General features: G+C 35.6%; 4 protein-coding genes across 31 annotated transcripts; 2 read left to right on the top strand and 2 right to left on the bottom strand.

The window, feature by feature from the left end:
* Nucleotides 1–2,044: 2,044 nt before the first annotated feature.
* On the bottom strand, nucleotides 2,045–4,322 carry LOC133851629 (uncharacterized). The gene is made up of 3 exons (XM_062288142.1): nucleotides 3,777–4,322; nucleotides 2,480–2,551; nucleotides 2,045–2,219 (listed from the first exon to the last, which is right to left on the bottom strand). Exons 1-3 carry the CDS (start codon nucleotides 4,320–4,322, stop codon nucleotides 2,217–2,219), a joined length of 621 nt encoding a protein of 206 aa, XP_062144126.1. The 3' UTR covers nucleotides 2,045–2,216.
* LOC133851559 (uncharacterized) lies at nucleotides 4,276–10,184 on the top strand. Of its 22 annotated transcripts, none has more exons than XM_062288066.1 (6): nucleotides 4,276–4,415; nucleotides 4,621–4,750; nucleotides 6,039–6,152; nucleotides 6,238–6,284; nucleotides 9,596–9,706; nucleotides 10,107–10,184. In XM_062288066.1, the coding sequence occupies exons 2-6, from the start codon at nucleotides 4,681–4,683 to the stop codon at nucleotides 10,107–10,109; spliced, it is 345 nt and encodes a 114-aa protein (XP_062144050.1). In that variant the 5' UTR covers nucleotides 4,276–4,415; nucleotides 4,621–4,680; the 3' UTR covers nucleotides 10,110–10,184. The 22 variants fall into 22 exon arrangements, 8 of the variants coding, with proteins under 8 accessions (XP_062144050.1, XP_062144041.1, XP_062144017.1 ...); XM_062288057.1 differs by lacking the exon at nucleotides 10,107–10,184 and adding an exon at nucleotides 10,016–10,091; XR_009895822.1 differs by lacking the exon at nucleotides 10,107–10,184 and having other exon boundaries at nucleotides 6,039–6,140; nucleotides 6,230–6,284; nucleotides 9,596–10,091.
* Nucleotides 10,185–10,915: 731 nt separating this feature from the next.
* On the bottom strand, nucleotides 10,916–11,677 carry LOC133851552 (copper transporter 5.1). The gene has a single exon (XM_062288002.1). The coding sequence runs from the start codon at nucleotides 11,562–11,564 to the stop codon at nucleotides 11,127–11,129; it is 438 nt and encodes a 145-aa protein (XP_062143986.1). The 5' UTR covers nucleotides 11,565–11,677; the 3' UTR covers nucleotides 10,916–11,126.
* Nucleotides 11,678–16,742: 5,065 nt separating this feature from the next.
* Nucleotides 16,743–20,550, top strand: LOC133855864 (auxin-responsive protein IAA31). 7 transcript variants are annotated; one of them, XM_062293504.1, is made up of 5 exons: nucleotides 16,743–17,170; nucleotides 17,310–17,518; nucleotides 18,310–18,409; nucleotides 18,942–18,972; nucleotides 20,344–20,550. In XM_062293504.1, exons 1-5 carry the CDS (start codon nucleotides 16,962–16,964, stop codon nucleotides 20,365–20,367), a joined length of 573 nt encoding a protein of 190 aa, XP_062149488.1. In that variant the 5' UTR covers nucleotides 16,743–16,961; the 3' UTR covers nucleotides 20,368–20,550. The 7 variants fall into 7 exon arrangements, with proteins under 7 accessions (XP_062149488.1, XP_062149709.1, XP_062148756.1 ...); XM_062293725.1 differs by having other exon boundaries at nucleotides 18,313–18,409; nucleotides 18,942–19,167; nucleotides 20,344–20,549; XM_062292772.1 differs by having other exon boundaries at nucleotides 18,942–19,106; nucleotides 20,344–20,542.
* The last annotated feature ends 829 nt before the right edge of the window (nucleotides 20,551–21,379 follow it).

Here is a 21,379-nt window from a genome sequence, read left to right as displayed (position 1 = left end):
CCAAGAAAGATAAAAAGAATAGCATATAGTATTACTCATATTTACTGCTTAATCAGTTGGTGAGTTGATTTATCCGCCCGAATCCAGTTGGTTTCGGGTCAAAACCGACAACTCAATTGTTTTGAAGTTTCTTGCTCCTTCCATTTAGTTGTAGAGAAAATGAAAGAAGACGGAAGAAATGATGGCTTTTATCTTCCGAAATGTGCTTGGATTTATGGTTGATTTAGATATTCATTTTTTTTATTATTATTTTTTTTTTTCAAAACAACCTACATTAATTCACTACGCTATTTAAATATTTTTCATTTATTTTTTGAGATGAGAGAGAATAAAAAATAAAAGAAGAGCCAATGTAAGGATTTTATTTAATTGTTACTTTTATGCTATTTGGGTAGCCAAATTAACTAAAAGTAGACTTTGCTTGAGTGAGATGTAAATATTCTAACCCATTGCTTAAAAGCATAAACAAAGAAAAAGTGAAAAGAAAGCAACCTTATAAATGATTCGGAAGGATGGGTGGTTGGTGAAGAAATTGTTGTCCATGTCACCCGCCTCTACGACAGTATTTGAGGAAAGTCAGAGTCGAGTATTGAATGTTTAAATTTGACTTATTTAATTTTATTTTGAATACGAGTCGAACTCGAACTTATTACTGGGCTAAATATTCTGTTCAAACTTAACGTGTTTAATTTTATTTCGAACACGAGTCGAACTTAATCTTATTACGAGCTGCTCAATTAAATTATTTATTTCTTATATAAAGTAAATATCATGATTGTTTACCTTTCCGTAAATTTATACTAATCATTAATTAATTAAGTATTGTTAAAATTTTATTATTGGAGTTAATTAAATAAATGAACTTGAATCTTAAATAATATAATCTCCAGTTTATATATACGTATATAAATTTATTATTCACATACATAAATTATGTGCGTGCATTTACACACATATAGCCACACAAAAACACTAATATACACACAAATCTATAAAATTAAACTCACAACAATAATTCAAGTTATATTTATCATATTACTCAAGATGTTATTACTACAAAATAAAAATAATACAAAAAACAATTGTAAAAATTGAAGTTATATGAGTATGTCTCGTTTAATATTCGAATATATTATTGTGTTCATGAACAGCTCATTATTATTTGAATCAAGACCGAATCGAGTACCGAACTGAGCTAAGCTGAGTTTGCGAGCAGTTGGGCTTATTTTACTCCCTTACCTGCCTCGTTGATTAAACTTGTGATAAAGTAAAAATAATATTTACTTCACACAAGGTAAATAGGCTAGGCTACCAAAGAATAACATATATATTTTTACACCTACCAATGTTACGTATTATTATTTTATTTTATTTTTATTTTTAACGTGACTTTTAAAATTATCATTGTTAGGGAAAATATTACTTTATCAAAGCCCATCAAAATATCTGGGCCCAACCGGTTCAACCGACCCGACCACCCGATCACCCGACTTGGGTGGTTGACTTGGATACCTCGTAGCACCCGAGTCCTCGAACATTTCGGTATTACCTGAGATTTAAGGGACACGACGCACGATACATAACTAGATCGTGCGTCCGAACTGTCTCGACAAACATGTCACCCATAAATAATCGTGCGCCTAAGATAGGCGGTCATGGAACCCGAAATGTTCGTGCACCCGAGGCCACGTCTTCCTCAACTATAGATCCCCGCACAAACCGGGAACAATCCTAACTGCTCCTCAATCTCTATAAATACTAGAGTTTCTTCAGATATTAAGGTACATGCTATTCTATACTTCTAAAAATTACTCTGCTCATATTCAAACTATCATCTGACTTTGGCATCGGAGGGGGATCGTCGGTACCCCCGACGCAGTGTTTATTATTTTGCATATCATAAAGAACAAAGCGAATCTTCAGGCGAATTATCATCCAACACGTCACCATGCTAGAAACTGTCTCAACAATCATGAATTAAAATTTAATAGTAATTCATTTCAAATTTAATTATAATTTCAAAAGCCACATTAACTTCAAAAAAAAAAAAAAAAAAAAAACCAGTAACATTAATTTTTTACACCCCAAGGTCGCGGTTGGACACGATTAGTAGATTACAATATTGTCATATCATTACAAAAGATACATGAATCTGCTTCAAACTGAGGGAACTTGGACAGCCCCTGATCCTTGTAGCTCTGTACACCTTGTAATCATCACTGATCACATAGACACAAGTCATGATATGAGTATAAGAAATTCATAGATTGGGGGGGGTTTTAAAGGAATTCTCATCATATAATTAATTAAGGATTAGGATTTAAGAGTAGTTATTTTTTATTATTTGAATTAAGATTTTTAATAAATCAGATTGTGTTTCATGTTGCAGGATTATACGGAGAAGAATGAAGATCTTATTCCACATATAATTAATTCGCTTGATCCTAAATTTAGCAATAAATAAGCTTTTTATGCTCACCTCAGCATAGCAATTTTGACGGGCAATGGTCTGATTCACCGTATTTACCAACACCTCACATGATACTTTTGCCTGTTGTTAATCACAATATAAACGGATCAGTTAATTATGAATGAAATGACACACACACACACAAAAAAAAAAAAAAAAAAAAAAAATCCTTTCAAAATAAAAAGAAAATTATCAAAATGAGCTCGTATTTTACTTTTCTTTTTTAAAAAACTTAACCTGATGAGAGGGATAAAATTATAAAAAATTAAAAATTACATACACTAAATTAAGAATTTTTAAAATTTGTAAAATTTGGGTAGATTCTAGTGAGAAAAGCTCCCTTTTTCTAGTGAGAGAGAGAACCGTCAGTTTTGCTTTGTATTTGGGGGAGGGAGGTTTTACGCCTCCCTCCTCCCTAGTTTTTTTTTTTGGTTAGTTGGTTTTTTGTTGAAGTTTTGAGTCTCCCAACCGTTTGGGTTGTGGATGTTTAGTTTTTTCGGTGTGGATTCGGTGGGTGTTTAGTTTTTTTTGTTTTTAGTTTGTAAAGGCAGGAGAGTTCTTTGGTGAAGGTGCCGGCAGGAACTTGTCGTCCATGGCGTGTCGATGACGGAGATCGTAGTTCGTGTTTGTTCACTGTCAGATTTTGGAGGCTAGATCTACGAGTTTCCGTCATCCTCTGTTGGACACGCGCCCTTCAGCCTTGATTGTCGTCAGTTTCTGGTGCTCCAGCCACTCCCCACGGTTGTGCGGTCTCTCGGCGGTCGGCGCGTGGTCTTCACTCGCCTGTGTGGATTTCGGATTGGGGCTGCGCGTGATGGCTACAATCCGGGTTTTTCGTCGTGGTTGATGGTTCTGGTGGTGCTCGGAAGCTTTTGGCGTTTGAGGGTTGATGGGTTTGTCTCTGGCGGCGGCTGCTCCGGTAGACAGCTTCTCTGTTGAGCTTTTCCAGTGTTGTTTGTTGTTTATGTTTCCTTAGACAGTTTGCTTTGTGCGCATATAAACTTAGTTTTTGGCAGTCGCCCAGAATGTGTGACTAACTCCCTGTTTAAGTAAAGGTGTATGTCAACGTAGAGGCATCATTCTGTTGGCTGAATTTTTTTAGTATTAACTGTCAGTATTGATTAAAGATGTATGTACACCTTTAGAATGTTTGATTATGTTCACCTTCGTGGTGCATGATGTTGTAATGTTGTTTGTTTTTAATGAAAGTTTATCTTTCCTTAAAAAAAAAAAAAAAAAAAAACAATATATATATATATATAAAGAAAAGAAAAGAAAAAAAAGAAGAAGAAGAAGACAGTTTTACCAGTAATGGGACTTGAAAGAAGAGAAGGCCCAGCTGGGCTTCTATCTCCGTAACAGTATCAAACGGCACCGTACCCTTGGCCAGGTCCTCCAGAAGGTGCACCAGGTCGGCCAGGAGCTCGACCCCGTCGAAGTCCAGCTCGGCGTCGACGTAGGACGAACCTCTGGCCCTCACGTGCCCCCGCTCCGAGCGCACGTGCCCCAGCCTCCTCCCCCTGTAGCCCACCGCCACCTCAAGCGCCCTGTAGTCCATGGAGTACACGTCGGTGTTCCGCACCCGCACGGTCACAAACATGGAAATGTCCACGGCCATGCGCGGTATGGTGTGGATGTGAATGCGCTTCAAGCGAAGCCGTACGATCTTCACGTCCGGCTCGGACGGCCAAAAGGCGTACACAATGGCCGCTAGGAGGATTAATGAAACGGTGCAGATTATGCGGCAGCGGCCACGGTTCGGCGAGGGGTAGTATGGGGTTAAAACGACGTAGCTTTGGGGTAAGTGTAAGGGTAACGGGGCGTAGTAGTCGGCTTTGGAAGGTGTCGTCATGGTGGCGACCGATCGTTTCACAGTTTGGAAATTGCGAGGGTATAGACTGCAAAGGGAAAAAGAAAAGAGTTCTTAAAATTGAAGATTTTGGGGGTGCGTTTGTAGGACTTTCTTTAGTAGTTTTTTGTTGGTTTGCTCTTCAATTATTTTGTTTTGTTTTGTTTTGGTTCATGGAAATTGCAGTGGGGTACACGCCCTATTTCCTAGTAATTGTTTCACTGTTTGGAATTTTTTTTTCTTTTTTTAATAAATTATTGGACGTGATATTGATGACTATCCGTGGGATTTAAAGGAACAGTTGCAAGCAATAAGAATCAGTTTTCCGGTTTACCTGAAGAGTTGCAGGGACTGAAGAGAAATGGGCGGGACACTGACAGAAGGAGCTCCGCAAGTTCTCCTTCAAGCTCGTCTTCTACCTCGCCCTCTCCGTGCGCCCCTTAAACTCAACTCTAGATCTTGCTGGTGCCCTCTTCTGTTTACTTCTTACTATAATCACCTCTATTTTGCTTCTTTTCTTAACTATTGGAATTATTGATCTTCAAAGATTAAAACAGCGAAGCTTCCGTAGTGATAAAACACTAAGTACGTGTTTGATCATGAAAACTCGTTGAAATTGGGATCTTGTGGATTTGGATCCAACTGTCCACGCTTACTGCTTGATTTCTTTAAGGATTGGCAATCAAAGATAGTTCTAGGCCACACCATTGTTTGGTGTTCGTCCTTCATGGTGAAGTTAGGTCTGTGGCGATTGAAATAAGATTTGGTGTCGACATTAGCTAATTAGAAGCAGGATTAATAATTGTCAAGTTCGATTTGAAATTTACTACTATAGGTTTGGTAAGATCATGCTTAGAAGTTACTCTTAGTTGTTGTGGCTAGGTGCAACATTTTGGTACAGAGACAACATTTTGGCTAGGTGCAACATTTTACTTGAGTGCATTACTTAGAAACTGCCTTCCTTTAATCTTAAAAGTGAATTTTAGTTTTCTGATTCCACTGAATCAATTGCAATGAGTGAAATGGACAACCAAATTACAGTTTTGGATTGTTTCAGAGAACTACTCTGTAAAATACTAAAATTCATTTGATGTCACTACAGAATTACTTTTGTGGCTGATGTTCAGGAAACCAAATATGTCTGTTTCTCTTTTTCCTTGGAAATTAGTTATTTTTCATGGTATCCAGTGTTAGTTGCCTATTTTATTGTCACACTTCCCCATGCTTATATGTGTAATCTTGCATTGTATATGAAGTAAAAGTGGAGGTGAGAATCCTCGCTGGTGTTCTCAAAACTATATATATTTAAAGCAAGATGGGGCCATCAGATAATAAAGGTTTAACATATTCAAGATAATTGCTTATTTACAAAATTGAACATGAGTGACAATGGAGTGAGTCTATGCAAGACGTTTACTGGGACCAAGTTGATTTCAGTGTTCAAAACGTTCTTAGATTTGTCAGAATTTTAGCAATCTATAGATGCATAGCTGAAATTCATTATTTGAGTAAAAAACCATTTTACGTCAGAAATAGATGTTGGATTTCAAATGCATAAAGACACTAGACTGTCAATGATTGTGAACGTCAAAATTGAGTTTGATTTGATAAAAAAGCAGGAACATGAAATAAAGATCTTTCGAATTTCAACATCTTTTGTGTTTAATCTCTGGTTTTTTTTCTTCACTGTATTCTGAACATTTCTATCTGTTCCTGCAGGCGGTTCACTTCATAACATTTTATATGCCACTCTGGGGTGCAATTCTTTACAATGGTTTTGCATACTTTCATGTCATACGCACGCTAAACAATGCAACCCGTGTATGTATGCTGGTAATCCCATTTAGAAAAAAATTTCTAGTCATTTGTACGCATGTTAAGACTATAATTCTACTCTGAAAATTTAGTAGTGCGATAGGCATGTCAGACCAGGCATACCAGTCAGATGCAAGAGCAGACATGAAGGTATGCTGTTCTGTCGACTTATTTCCTACATGGATTTGAATAGGGGCCATATATAGAGATTCTAATCATGTTAAGAGGAAATAGAATATACTGAACTGAATATCTATTGCTGGTTCCATTGCTTCAATTATTAAAATATCCCACCAGTCATTGATAACTTCCACTAGGCACTTGTCCTTGAATTTCGCTTCTTTACCAATGATCATACATGTATTCGCACACACAAGTGTGCATGGGCAAGTGCACGCACACACACTTTTGAAATGTTTTTATTTTTCAGATAAGGTAATTATTTGTATTATCCAAAAAGAAAGTAAAAGAGATATACAGCAATGTTCAAACATGCAGTAGGATAAAAAGCCCTAATGCACTCAGCAGCCTATTTCCTCGAGGGGAAGAAACTAAAAGGCAAGAATCAAATTGTCACAACCCGAGAGATAGGATTATACTCTCACAATAGTTTTTGCCAATGGGAATGAAAGATTACAATCTGATCTAAATATTTGAATTCAAACTTTATCTTATCATTAGCTCCTATCATTTAGCTCTTATCTTCATCTTGAGAACACATAGATGTAGCGTCTTTATCTTGGGAACACATATCTAGCTGAGGGCTAGATATGTCTTTAACACTATCTTCATATCATGAACTTTCACCCTTAATAGTGTCTGATTCTCCTCCTTTGCCCTACATACTGTTGCTATGGGGTTAGTAGATGGACTTGCATCATCTTCTTCTTTCTCCCCCCAGCACTACACAAATTCTCTCCTTGGTAGAACCTCAATACTTCAAATTTGTTCGTTGTGTTAAGGTGCTACTTTTGCTTTGTTTCCTCTTTGCTCTCCAGATCTTTACAAGGGGAGGTGACTTCCTACATCTTTGTTCTCCTTTTCTTCACCGGTGTTGCTCATCTCTTTACCAGGAGATGTCCCCGTTTCCTTTGTTCCATTGCTGGTTTTCGCATTATGAAGATGCTCCATATGTTTTTCACCAGCCAGTTTTTTCCTCTCATCTTTCAACCTACGTTGCTGCTGCTGTTTCTTAACATTCTCGTTAGATTTTGAGCATTTTGCCAAGGTATGACCATACATCTCACGCCTAGTATATCGGGGTGGTTTCCAGGAGAGTTCCACTTCTACCTTTCCCGGTTCCTTCCCTCCAATATCCAGGAGCACTGATTTCGATATTTCCTTATTTACTTGAATTTGAATATATATTCTAGTGAAGTTAGAAATCCTCATTGAACCGATGGTACCATTAGAAGATAGAATTCCCAATTATGCTACCTCAGCATTCCATTCCTTCTGGTATCCACAAAACCAGTACATTATAAAATTTAAAGCTGTATTGGAATACTTGCAAAGTAGTTTTTGGAGGGATGTACTCCTGGTTGCCACTTTTTGAGGATAAACAACTTTCCAGCTATGTGATGAGGTCCACTGTTTAGGATGGCTTTGCTTTCTTTTTTTCACTTATCACTTAAACATATAGAAGCCCATTATCAGGGAGCAAGACCTCCCTAGTCTTAACCGCTCAACCCTATACAATATGAAAGGGAAGTACTCAATCAAGGAAGTAGTCTACTATCACATTCTTCATTTCTTGTAACCTATTTTTGTAATTCTTTTGGGTGTGTTATATTTTCCTTCTTGCATAGGTTCCACATTTTGTTTTGTAAGCTCGGTACTAGTGCCCTCACTCGTTTTTTCCTCGTGAAGAAAACTAGCCCAAGAAGAGGATTACCTGGTTTTGTTGCTGGTCTATGGTTGGAAGCTTTCTGCACCCGAAGCTTCAACCAAGGGGATAATCTTAGCTTCATTTTTTGGCCGATACCTCTTACATTCATTGTCTCTTCATTTTCCTGAGTAATTAATATCTCCATTCTCCTCTTCTTCCTCATTTTCATATCCTCCATCTTCATCATCATCCTCTTCACAAATGGAACAAACATCTTGACTTCTGCAAGTACTGTAGTGGAGCACCCTGAATTGCTGACTGCACTACCATCGTTGCTTTGGTCTTTTACCTCGTTTGGATTACATGCCATTTCCACAGGTAACTCCTGGGTGTTTTCTCTCCTTTTACCAGAGGTCACATCTTCATTTTCATGCTCAAGCTCCACTGCAACTGCTCTAGTACCTTGCCTGTCTGGATACTCCATGTTATCTGTCGGACGCTTGAACTAGCAACCAGGGTGACCGGATTGCCTAATCAACTTCGGGGAAATCTTCATCATAATACCGATCTCAGTCTCTGCATCCTTCTTTTTAGTTGACTCATTTTATTGGCATAACTCCAAACTAAAACAATTATCTACCTTCCATAGCAAAAAGAAGTTCTAGCCCTGGTTTAATTTTGACAGATTTCTCGGTGCTCACCTCTTGTGTACATCTTCCAGATCCTAGAAGCAAGCTCCTCCTTAGTGATCTGCTCCTCTTTTAGGAACTCCAGATCCTTGGCCTCAAGATCAATCACCGCTCTCCCCGCTTTTGCTGATTGCCTTGCTCAGCTTGTCGAAGAGAACCCTGATTCAAGAACTCCTTCGAGGACATCTTCAAGGAGCAATGGAAACCAGGAGATTTACCCATGTTCAGTTCAACAAATACCAAAATGCAGCAGTGAATTTGAACATAATCTCACTATGCCGGCCACGTGATGCCACGCGCCACCGTCTCTGCTGTTTTTTTTTTTTTTTTCCCCTGTATTTCTGGCTTTTTCTTTGTATTTTTGGGTATGTTCTTTTCTGCCTTCCTCCGGCTCGGGTTTTGGGTCTCTCTTGGGTTTTGGGTTTATTTGTTGTTTCTTGGGAGGGTTGTTTGAGGTTTTTGGTGGGTTGGGGGGGTTTGTTGGGTTGGGGTAGTTCCAAAGCTGGTTTGGGTGTTTTATGGGGGCTTTTACTGTATTTTGGGTTTTATGTGGGCTTCGGGTGTTGTGGGTCCTTGTGGGTTTTTTTGTGGGCTCTTTTTGTAGGCTACCTGGATTGTTTCTGTGTATACTACCTGTGTACTTAGGGGTGCCTTACGCTTTTTTAATAAAATTTTCTTACTTGCCAAAAAAAAAATCATAATAACATTCTCTAGAAATCCCTATGCTAGCAAATGATTTGAAGAGAAACACAACACAAGGAAATCTTAGAGAGAGGTGGGTTAGAAAGAGAAGCTCTCAACCACGCCATAACTATGACTTTGGGCTTTCTTAGAACCCTGTAAAGCGTAATCTTTTTTCTCAATAATGAAAAATGTTATAATTCCTATTCCTTTCATTCCACATGCTGTAAACAGGTGGTGATATTATCCACTCATTCTAATAGGAGCATGGACTTTTGGTACAATCAACCGCATTCGTGATTTTATTGAGCCTGGCCATAAAATATTTTGGCTCTCAGTTCTTCATGTTGGGAGTTGGGACAGCTTCACTTATGGTAATTCCATTTACCAGACATGTTCTTTTCATTTTATTTGCTATAATATATCAAGCAATTGAACATAATATGTGTTCTGATTGTGTGCGTGTTTGGCTTCTGGTATTTTCGTTTCATTGGGAACTATTTATAAAGATTGAAGGTGGTATTTGGAAAGAAACCTATTTGTTTTACTTGTTTGTATACCCATTGCGACAGCATAGTGGCTGGTATGAAATTCCAGAAGCCTATAACTTGGTATTTTTATTTTTTTTTCGATTATGGGTTGTATTAGTTTGACCTTCTAATGGATGATTGTGGAATTTTCAGAACTATGGAAAAACTGATCTGAACTATGGGAGGATCTTTTGCTTATTTGGGAATTAATACATTTATTGTTATACTTGTCTACATGTTGCAGTAGCTTATGACCTGAACTCTTCAGTGCGACGTGCTATTTATGAGCGCTTGGAACTATAAGTAATAAACGCTGATTTTTTTAAAAAAAAAAAAAAAAAATTGTCTCAAGAAATGTTAAACTTATCAGCTGCCATCCACCATGAATGTCTTACCTTAATGACCTTCAAGGCCGATCTATTTGTGTTAGCCTGACCAAATGGTCTCTTGAGCTTTTACTTGTGCAACTTCATGAGTGCTTGAAGCAAATAGTATATTGGATGATTGAAATCTCTTATAGTTTGTGATGGCTAGATACTTTAATTTGGAACCATTCCTCTCTAACCCCTAAAGAAGTAGAGGTCTATTGCCATTTTCTGGGGTTGTCGTCTCTGGAGTTTTGGATTGAATTTTCTGATATACATATGATTGTCTATCAGTATACTTATATCCACTAGGCATTATATATATCTACTAGGCATTAACCCCAGTTAATTAGTATGAAAACAGGGATTGGATGAATAATGATTCCTGCATATTAACCCTAATGCTGAATTTGAGGGGGTTAGGAGTTTGGAGAAATGTCCAATTCTAGATGATGCTTATGTTATTTCCTTATTCATGCAATCCCTGTTTTCATGCTAATTAACTAGACTTGATTTTCACTTGGTTGTTTTTGGTTTCCCAAAACATTCATTTTGAGTGAATGGTTGTGTTTGTAACTTTTTAACAAGTTGTGGCCAGAGATGTGCAAAAAACTGCATATTCATGAGGCAAATAACATGCACCATTTCCATGATTAAGGAATTTGTGTCGGCCCCCAAACACACAAAATTGAACACACAACAATTCGTTTTCATAAGAAGAATTACATGTACATTGTGATGCAGATGGCACATAAACTCCCTTCCCACATAATTCAGCTTATAATAGTTTACAATCACTGAAAGCTTTCCAACAACCAAACCACCCAAATTAAGAAAGAAACCAAAAGGGGAAATTATTTGGAACGTTTTTTCGGTTATGGGATTGGGGGGGTTGAAATCTAAGCACAAGCACAAGGATTATCAACGACAAGCGTAGCAACATCCTCATCCCCACTCCTGAAGATCAAGTAGCCGAGGGCGAGGCCCAGCACCACAGCCACGAAGACCCCTCCGTTGAATGACATAACCGCCAGCATCAGCAGGTACCCGATGGCCGAGTTCACCCCGAAGAGCACAGCCCCGCTGATCCTCGCCACCGACCACTTCCCTCGTCCTCCTAAGATCATCCCCTGCAGCAGAGGCGCCTCGATCTGCGCCGGCGGCTTCCCGGATGAGACGAGCTTGAGGCGCACGCGCCGATCCTCCAAGTACTGGTAGAAGGCGGAGACGATGAGGCAGGCGAGGAGGGTGAGCGAGTAACTGGTCCACGACGACGTGCGCCAGGAGTCGATCAGTAGGGTCAAGTCCTTACCCCAGTAGAAAGTCATGTGCATCATCTTCTCCGATCCGAGTTTCTCTTTTTTCCTTTTTTTTTTTTTTTTTTTTTCCAAGGGGAGAGAGAGAGAGAGAGACGGAGTCACAGAGAAGGTGAATTTAGGACAAAAAGTTGGTTCAGTGCAGTATAAAAATGGTTAATATGGTTACAGTACATAGGCAGATAGGCTCATATGATCGTATCCTCGATTCCTTTTGTGGTACGTTTGTACGACAGTGATGTGGGTTTCGGAAATGCCCTCTGTGTGGTTCGTATTTATCCTTTTGTTTTCAGGAACCGGCTGTGATTGGGGCTTGTTTGTGAAATTTTTTTTTGTTTTGTTTTCACAAAAAAAAAATAATAATAAAAAAAAGATACAGAGCATTGAACTTTAATAAATGGTTTAATAAATATAAATGAAGAAATTAGTATAGATTTAATATATATATATATAATAAAGGGTTAAATATATTTTAGCTCCTTAAACTACCATCCTTTCTCCGAATGGCCCTCCAAATTACCAATGTTTAGATTCTGGCCCTTCAAACTATCACTTTCTGATTTTTTGGCTCCATCTGTCTATTTATGCCGTTAATTCTAATAGAAATTGGTCAAAAACCTAAAAATACCCCTCTTTTAACCATGGAAATTTCAAAGTGTAGGAGGAGTGTTTTCGGGTTTCTGTTTAAAATTGAAGGCATAAATGGATGAATGAGGCTAAAAAATCAGAAAGTGGTAGTTTGGGAGGCCAGAATTTAAGCATTGGTAGTTTGGGGGGCCATCCAGAAAAATGGTGATACTTTGGGGGGTTAAAATATATTTAACCCTATAATAAATATAGATAATATAGAGATGGTGCCGTGGTGGACTTGACAAAGGGTATAGGTTTTTTTTTTTTTTTGAAACAAAACATTAAATAATATTAATAGGACACGTAATAGTTGTTGATTAACTTCATATGACACGTGTTAAAATATTGGGCGAAATATGAATGAAAGTACAATATGCATTTATCGGATTACTACGTGTATTATTTACTACACTTTTTGAAACCAAAGGATCTGTTTGATATGGAGTCAAACCACAGGTGCTAAAACAGTATTAAACCATAATTTTTATTATAAATCTCTTGCAAATTAATGTAACAGTGTTGTCACATGACCTTTACTATATTTATAAATTAAATTAACACGTGGCACTTATAACGTCATATTAGAATTTTTAAGGCAGTTATAGTCAAAACTGTAATTCTTCAAGTATTTTTAATCTGCCAATTAAGCTAATTACGCTGCTCATAGTCATGGTGGTCAAGTGTCTCCAAATGCGGTACCATAAATCTCATAAGTGAAAAATTGTTTGATTTGCGCATTTTGGTGATTGACTAATGGTTTTGAAGTCCCATACAAATTTCGACATTTTCTATCCAGAGATACAAACGATATTTCGATACTTCCTATTTTTTTTGGGGTGTCAACTAAAACTGAACAGAGTCAGTTCCTAGACAAACGACAAGACCGGATTGGTGCCTTCTTCTTTGGGATCTGTATTAACTTGGACGGATAATACGAAAGACTTCGGATGAAATTTATTTACTCAAATAAATTTTAAATTATTTCGGTAACTTAATTGCACAAATTACTAGCAAGTGAATAGGTAATTGTTGTGAATCCTTATCAATTTTTTTTTTTTTTTTTTTTTTGAAAATCTTCGCTTATAATTCCTGATATTCTCACTTTTGGAAAAAAATGTACACAAACTTTAACAAGCGTCAGTTTAGGGTATCAATCTTTTTAATTTTTTTCAATTTCAACATTTCATTAGAATTTTTCATTAAATCCTGTTAAAATTCCTAAAATACCATTGTATTTATATATATATAAATTTTCAAAGATTCAGACATAGATATTTTTGTAAATGTCGTTAAATTTTGATAAATACCGAAATCCTATCAATTTTTTTTCTTTTTTTTTTTTTTAAAAAAATATGGATATTTTAAAAATTTTGACAGTATTTAACGAAAAATTCTAATGGATTGTTAAAATTGAAAAAAAAAATTAAAATATTTATACTCTAAATTGACATTTTCTAAAGTTTGAGTACATTTTTTCAAAACTAATGAAAGATTAGATGTTATAAGTAAAGTTTTTTTTTTTCTTATTTATTTTATATTTTTTTTGTATCGAAGGTTATAAGTGAAAGTTATTTTTTTTTTTTCATCCTTATCTACTTTCTTAACCACTGTGCTATGTGGCAGGAATATGAGAAATAAATTGGTGCTGGTCCTGGCCTTAAAAAAAAAAAAAAAAAAAAAAAAACGTGTCTCTTCACACCCTTTCATGTCCTTGGATGCGTTGAAAAAAAGGTGCATGGATGAAGCAAGCTAGCCTGGAAATGCCCCACCCTTCGTACCAACTCAGCTATAGAGACTTTTGCTTAATTACGACAAATGATATTGGACTCTGAATCAAACTCCGGACAAAATCACGTCAGCTGATCTCTATTCACATGGCTAGGGATTCAATAAAGTTAAGTGTTGATCATCTGGTTTTTCCAGCTTACTATTATATATTTACATGATCATCGATCTACAAACTTTTTCATAGTTGGATCGATCGATCGGGACAACAAAGAAGGTCTCAGTTTTTCAACAGCTTTGTTATGAGATGCATCAGAATATTTAAATTAGCCTTCAACACCAAGTGATCAAAGATATCAATTAATTGGGGAGAAATTTACATGCTTAAGTTGTACACAAAGTGCTTTGTATTTGAAAAGAAGAAAAAAAACAAAGAAGAGGCATTGGAGGAAGAGAAAGAAAGATGTCTGACAGAAGCAACATTGGGGGAGCAACTTTCTCTTTTACCTTTGTTTGTTACAACCCACGACATGCCCCTTAACCTTTCTTCACGAGCAAGCTTGCTCTCTTGTTCCCCCTGGCATTTTATGCTACCGATCCACCCATTTCATAAAAATATTCTACCTATAGTTTAACAATATTCGGGAGATCGATCGATCCTTAATTTCTCTGAACCCATACGTACGTACGTACGTACCTGTTTTTTCGGGTATTACTGTAACTGGTTTGTCTGGCATAACCATAAGAGCTAGGGGTGGGGGAGATCGAGAAGGTTCCATTGCATACAGTGTTAAACAAAATTTAGGGTAATGAGGACGTTGTCACGTTGAGGTTGCAGATTATGATTAGGAAAACAAATTAAGCCAGCTAATTCCGACTGGTTATATATATGTTTGTACGTGGATGAGAGAGAGAGAGGGTTTGTGCAGGCATGGAATATAAATTCTACATATTCAATGATGAATTTGTTAATAAAAAAAAAAAAAATGAAAGAAGGAGAGGTACAATAATTAATCTCTTGATTCGATCAGAAGGTCCTATAAACATTCCATCAAACCGAACCACCTACGACCCTTAATTAACACCTTCTCTAACTTGCAAGTTTCAAACCTATTGTCCCTGCTTTGCCCCCCACCACCCAACAGCCCTGCTTTCTTTTCTCTAATCGCTGCTAGCCTTCCTGCATGCCTACGGTACCATAAGCTATCATTATTAATCCTTCCAAACACCTGGTGACTGCTTTTTTCAATTCCATGATTTGTTCAACCTATTTTTTAGAATCAAACATACTTTTGTACCATTTTTCTACAAGGTATATATATATATATATATATATATATTACCACTCAGTTATTGCTAGCTAATTCATTTAGGAAATTAATCTCGTTTATTTATTCGGATAATATTTTATTTAATACGGTCTATATATATATTAAATTGATTTTTATGCTAAGAATCACGTGTTCTAAAAATAGATCAAAGTCAGTTTAATAAAATGAATTAGTATTTAAGCAATCTTAATAATATATCCAGGCTCCACCTAAGAATCATGCATGCATGGAGAAATTATGTGAAGATTAGCTAATTAATTAAGTTGAATTCTCTTCTTAATTAAGAAAAGATAAAAGTGTATGCTTCTTTTGACTTATATATTGAAGAACTAGGCCCTACCTTATAGTAATTGAGTACATTTGTTGGCTTATTTCAAGCAAATGGGATATTTTTCAAGATTTTAGACTCCTAAGCTAGCTTAATTGGTTGGAAAACAGGCACAATTGTCTATGTATAGTGCGTCAAACTATATTCTTCTTAAGATGGGAATGGACAAAGTGTTCAAACTTTCAAAACAAATACCAAAAGAGAAAAGGAAAAAAGAAAAGCAAATTAATATCAAGGAACATCTCAATACAATTGTCTCACAATTGTCCTAATTACACGTAACACAATTAACTGATAATCATGTCTCATTAAAAGTGAAAGTTATTAATTGGTTTGAATCTTTCACTCTTTTATTTTTTTGATACCAAAATCATTTCTCAGGAAAAAAAATAATAATAATAAGAGAGAGAGAGAGAGAGAGAGAGAGAGAGAGAGAGAGAGAGAGAAAAGAATCACTACTACAAATTATGATAAGTGAAAGTTGCAAAACTATTTACGTACATGTTTTGAAAATGATTCGATAGATCGAGAGTTTAAAGCAACAATGTACTCATGAGTCATGCAAAGCAGCCAAAAAAAAAAAAAATTGAAGGAAAAGAAGTAACTCCAAGGGCCGGCCCTAGTACGAGTGAATATATATCTAGATTTGGTGGCATCCTTGTCAGGTCTAACGTTCGAATTCTTTTAAATGCAAACAATTTTTTGGGGTCACGTTCGCAGCGAAATTGAGTTTTACCCGATTTGTGTAATGTTAAAATATTGATTAAATGATTAAATTTATATCTTCCTATTAGTTTAAGTTTTTAAGAAAAGTGGTAATTTAACATATATGGTAGCAGAGTAGAGATCCTGAGTTCGAACCATGTTTCTTTCATTTATTTTTCATTTCAATTAAATATTTCACGTATTGGCTTTTACCTACAAAAAATGGAGTCTGAGCCCACACTTGAGGGAGAGTTTTAAAATATTAATTAAATGATTAAATTTACGTCTTCCTATCAACTTAAACTTTTGGAACAAGTAATTATTTAACATGTGAAGAGAAGTGTCTTGCACGGGTCCGGAATTTGCCATGCATTAAGGGGCACGGATAGACGAAGTGGCTGCTTGACAACTGTCAAGAAGATAGAAAAGGGTTTGATAATAGAGCAAAAGCTACGTATATTAGCGTATGCAGAGTGGACGTGTTGGCCACCTCGAGGGCAAATCAAAGCGGACGAGACGAGAGTTTGTCGATGGTCTGACATGCTTGGCTGTTGTCTATCTTCCCCTCGATCTCTCCCGGCCCTCTCTTTTTCTATATATATATAGAGAGAGAGGGAGAAAGAAAGACAGAGCCGGCATTTGAACACAACAATATTCTAGCTCTTGAGAATTTCATATCATAATCTCAGTAGATCGAAGATGGGAAGGGCGGCTCCTTCATCATCCTCTTCGATTGACAGCAGCAACCACTCATCTGCTGCATCCTCTTCTTCTTCCCTCTCGCTTTCAATCGAAAGTAATAGCAAAAGCGGCGGAAGATTAGATTTGACGACTGACCTGAGACTTGGTCTAAGCATCTCACCCTCTCATTACAATGAATTCTCTGCCGGTGCCAGCCCAAGGTATATGTACGTGGTTAATTGCCTTTATTGCTTCCACTCAATTACTTCTTTTTCTTCTCAGCTGGTTTCTGACACACATTTTCAAGAGGAAACTTTGAGATTTTCCTGTTTGAGTTCCTCGTTAATGTTCTAATTAACATTTCAGGCAGCAACCATTGAACTGGCCGCCAATCAGATCAATCTTGAGGAGCGCACATGCAGGGAAATCACACGATCTGCCGGAGCATCCTTCCTTGTTTATCAAAATTTACATGGAAGGCATTCCGATTGGTAGAAAGTTGAATCTATTTGCAGAAGAAGGTTATGAGGGTCTAATAAGAACCATTGGCCATATGTTCCCCACCACCTTTATCAGTAAGTATATATACCAAAAGAGAATTATAATACTTCATAAATTGCTCAAATCCATTGCTCTCAATGTCTTGAAAGTAGGATTCCTTCTTCTTCTTCTTTTTTTTCTAAAAAAAATATTTTACCACACTTCATATGAATAAGATTCATTCAATTTTTTCAACTTTTTAAAATAGGCTCTGTATTGTTTAAGGAGTTCTTTATATGAAACTCTAATTAATATATCATATTAGGACACCACTAAATTTATGAATACTTTTGTAATTAGATCTATGTTGGTATCTCTCTTTTTTACAGTACTTCTACTGCTTCAGTCTCTTTTCGATAGTTGTTTTGTTTCTAAATGGGGGTTTAGATAAGTTCGTTTAAATTTGTGACTATGTATTCCTTTTGCTTCTGTTACCGTTATATATGTGTCATATTGATCGAGAAGATCGTGACACTTATTTGTCCCATTTCTTATTGTTTATTTGTATTTTTGCACTTTTGTTTTCGTTTTGGATCTATTTTTGGGGATCCTACTCCTTTTTTGGTTTTTTGTTGTTTTTCTTTAGGATCCCCCACTCTCTTTTCCTTTCGGATCAAGAGCGGGAAATATCATCCCTTATAACTCTTTTCCCAAGTTCAATTAAAAAAAAAAAGGAAATTAAAGAAAGATAAAAAAGAGACGTCGTACACCACCAAATTCAAAAGTTCAAGCTAACGAAGTTGGGTTCAATTGTGTTATATTAACCAATATATATATATATATATATGATGAGGCTTAATTGATTTTTACTTACATGTGTATACAGCAGACTCGAGTGCGGATCGAGTTCATTCCGATAAATATCATGTGTTGACTTATGAAGATAAGGAGGGAGATTGGATGATGGTTGGAGATGTGCCATGGGAGTAAGCACAACCGGCTTAACTTGTCTCTCTCTTTTTTATTTTTATTTTTATTTTTTATTTTTTTTATTTTTATAAAAAAATTAACATTTATCTTTCCTCTAACTAACTAATTAAAACAAATTTAATTGTAACGACGGTCAAATCTTTTAATTTTTGCAATGTCCCATCAATCTAATATTAGAGTTGCAATATCTTCATTCCGTGTTCAAAATGACAAAAATGTTTCGGATTTAAAGTTTAAAAAAAGCAATATATATATATATATATATATATATATATATATATATATATATATATTGGTTTTTCCTCTCTTTTTTTTTTATTTGAATTTTTTTGTTATTGCAATTTTAATAGTAGATTAATTAGGGAGAATATTGTAAAAATTGAAACATTAAAAGAGATACATATATTACAAATTTGCTGATAGTTAAAAGAGGTAAATGTAGTTTTTTTCTTTTTCTTTTCTATTTCTTCTTTTCATGGCTTTACATTAATTTTCCTCCTATCGTATTAATCATTTTGGGTTTGGCAGGATGTTCTTAAACAATGTGAAAAGACTGAAGGTGACGAGAGCAAACAGATGCTAGTATATTTGTTCTTCCTTTGATCCTTTCATGTCCCTGGTGGATGATCCATATTCATGAGAAATCCTCACAGTATATTGTTGCGTATATGCCCAAAAAGGGTACAGATCGATGTACAGCCTTTCACCAAAATTATATATCAGCATTAGCTCATCCATAAAAAAGGAGTATATGGTATTAATATTACCCTTAATTTCCAATCAAATCTATTGAACTCACATCCATTTTTAGAGTACTCAATTTTCACATGCAATTTAAAAATACAAGTGAAAATCACATACTCTGTTAATTTTATTAAAAATACATTGAAAATCAACCCACGTGGAGTGTTCCATGATGCTTTTGATAACTTTAATTCTCTTATGGCTACATTCATGTATGATCTATCATTGTTTTGCGCTATAAGAGCATTCACATCCGGCTCAGTAAATTTTCGCTAAAGAAACAATTTTTTTATTTTTATTTTTTAAAATTTTTTATTTTAGCTATCAACTTTTCTAAAGTACATACATCTTTTTCTCTATTTTAGCTATCTACTTTAGTTATTCCATTTAAATATACTTTTCTTAATCCACTTTTACTATTTTCGAAAAGGAGAGAGAATCATACCGAATTTTTTGTTAGTATATATTTATGCATTAATTGTATGTTAACTATCTTTTTTTTTTTGGCTAAATTAGCTAGTCAGATATATGGAGATGAATTTCTACTACAGGGCTAGTCAAAATAATTTTTAGTTAGCCCAATGAGAACGCTCTAAAAGATATTCCACCAAGTCAAAGTCAATTAACAATATGATCATGAACTCATTAATTATATATGCTCCCAATGGAAAACTAATTAATTAGCAAAGGTATAAATATCATATATATATGGCCTCCAAAAGCCTTGGTAAGATTGTCTTTAATTAGATGCTAGCCATGGCTTCTGAATCGGATGGTGAAGATACTCTAATTAGGAGGGTTATTTCCGGTAGAAAAACTGAATCCATTCTCCGATCCAGCCAATTTTTGCGAAGGTGACTTTGCAAAATAGATAAGAAATTTACTCATAATTAATTTAGTTAATTAGAAAACTTTGGAAGGAAACTAGCTAGTAACGAGGAAATGTATATATATATGTGGAGTACTCCTGAAACGGAGAGAAAAGGAAATATGGATTGAGGATTGAAGAAGTTCAAAGGCAAAGGGTTAAGGGCATGCAGTAACATGCAAGTTGGTACCGGGGGCAAGTAGATCGATCGATACCATATTTGGTTGCAAAGGCACTACAGAAGTCGTGGACTTATTCAGTTGTTTTCTTTTCACTTGTAGAAATGTAGAATATTTATTTGTCTCATGGTTTTAACAGGTACTAGAGCGAGTTGGTGATTAGAGGTCTCTCATCACGATGAGCATAAGAGGCGAGAACTTGTTAAGGCGATGCTTGAGTCTTCTTTTGTCTATTGTTTTCCAGATGTACGTATGTAGTTGTATTTGATTAATTAGCTTACGTTGAGTTGTACATAATTATTTAAAATATGTATTGAGGCTTTAAGTGTAGCTCATATCATTGTATGTATATTCCGCTTTAATTTCGCTATTTCTTTTACTTTGATAATTAAGGTGTTTAGAGTGGTTTTTTTTTTTCAGTTAATTACCCGTTAGTTGATTTGAAAAATTCCGCTAGTAGCCTTCCAAGTTAATTATTATTTTTATTAATTATTTCTGGAGTGTTACACATAGATCAAGACTTATTTAATTAACATTACTCTAAATTGACATATGCTTTTAAAGTACGAGATTTTCACATAAAATCCATTTGTGAAAATAGATAATACATCCAGGCTACACCTAAGAGTACTCAGGAATGGAGAAATTATGTGAACGGGGATGTTCCAAAAAAAAAAAAAAAGGTGTCCAAGTATTCAATTTAGTTTCTTCTTTTGGGGAAGAATTACATGAAGATTCGCTTATTATGTTTTGCTTCTTAAGAAAATATAAATTGCTTCTCTTCTCTTATTGAAGAACTAGGCCTATATATATAGTTGAGCAGCTAGTTTTGTTGGCTTATTGAAGAACTAGGCCTACCACAGGTGAATTACGAAAATATGGCTCATACTCAGACTTTTACTTTAATATTATATTAAACCATCACTTATTTTAAAAAAATTTAAGTTGATGTAAAATAATAAATTTATTTCTTAAAGTAATATTTTAATACTTAGCCCTCTCGCTAATTAATGATTCTTGGACATGCATCTCGGGCAGGTATTTCCCTATGATATTTGTCTTACTAATCGAGTGGTGCATTTATTAATTTCTTTGTTGTTTGTTTTCTTTGGTTAATTGGGTTTGAATTAATTGTTGTATTCATATTTTCTAGGATTTGGATAGGGTGTAATTAA

The sequence above is a fragment of the Alnus glutinosa genome, chromosome 1, assembly GCF_958979055.1.
Source record: "Alnus glutinosa chromosome 1, dhAlnGlut1.1, whole genome shotgun sequence".
In the NCBI taxonomy this organism is placed as follows: domain Eukaryota; kingdom Viridiplantae; phylum Streptophyta; class Magnoliopsida; order Fagales; family Betulaceae; genus Alnus; species Alnus glutinosa.
The sequence above is the reverse complement of the archived record's forward strand: the minus strand, read 5'-3'. Positions and strand labels throughout refer to the sequence as shown.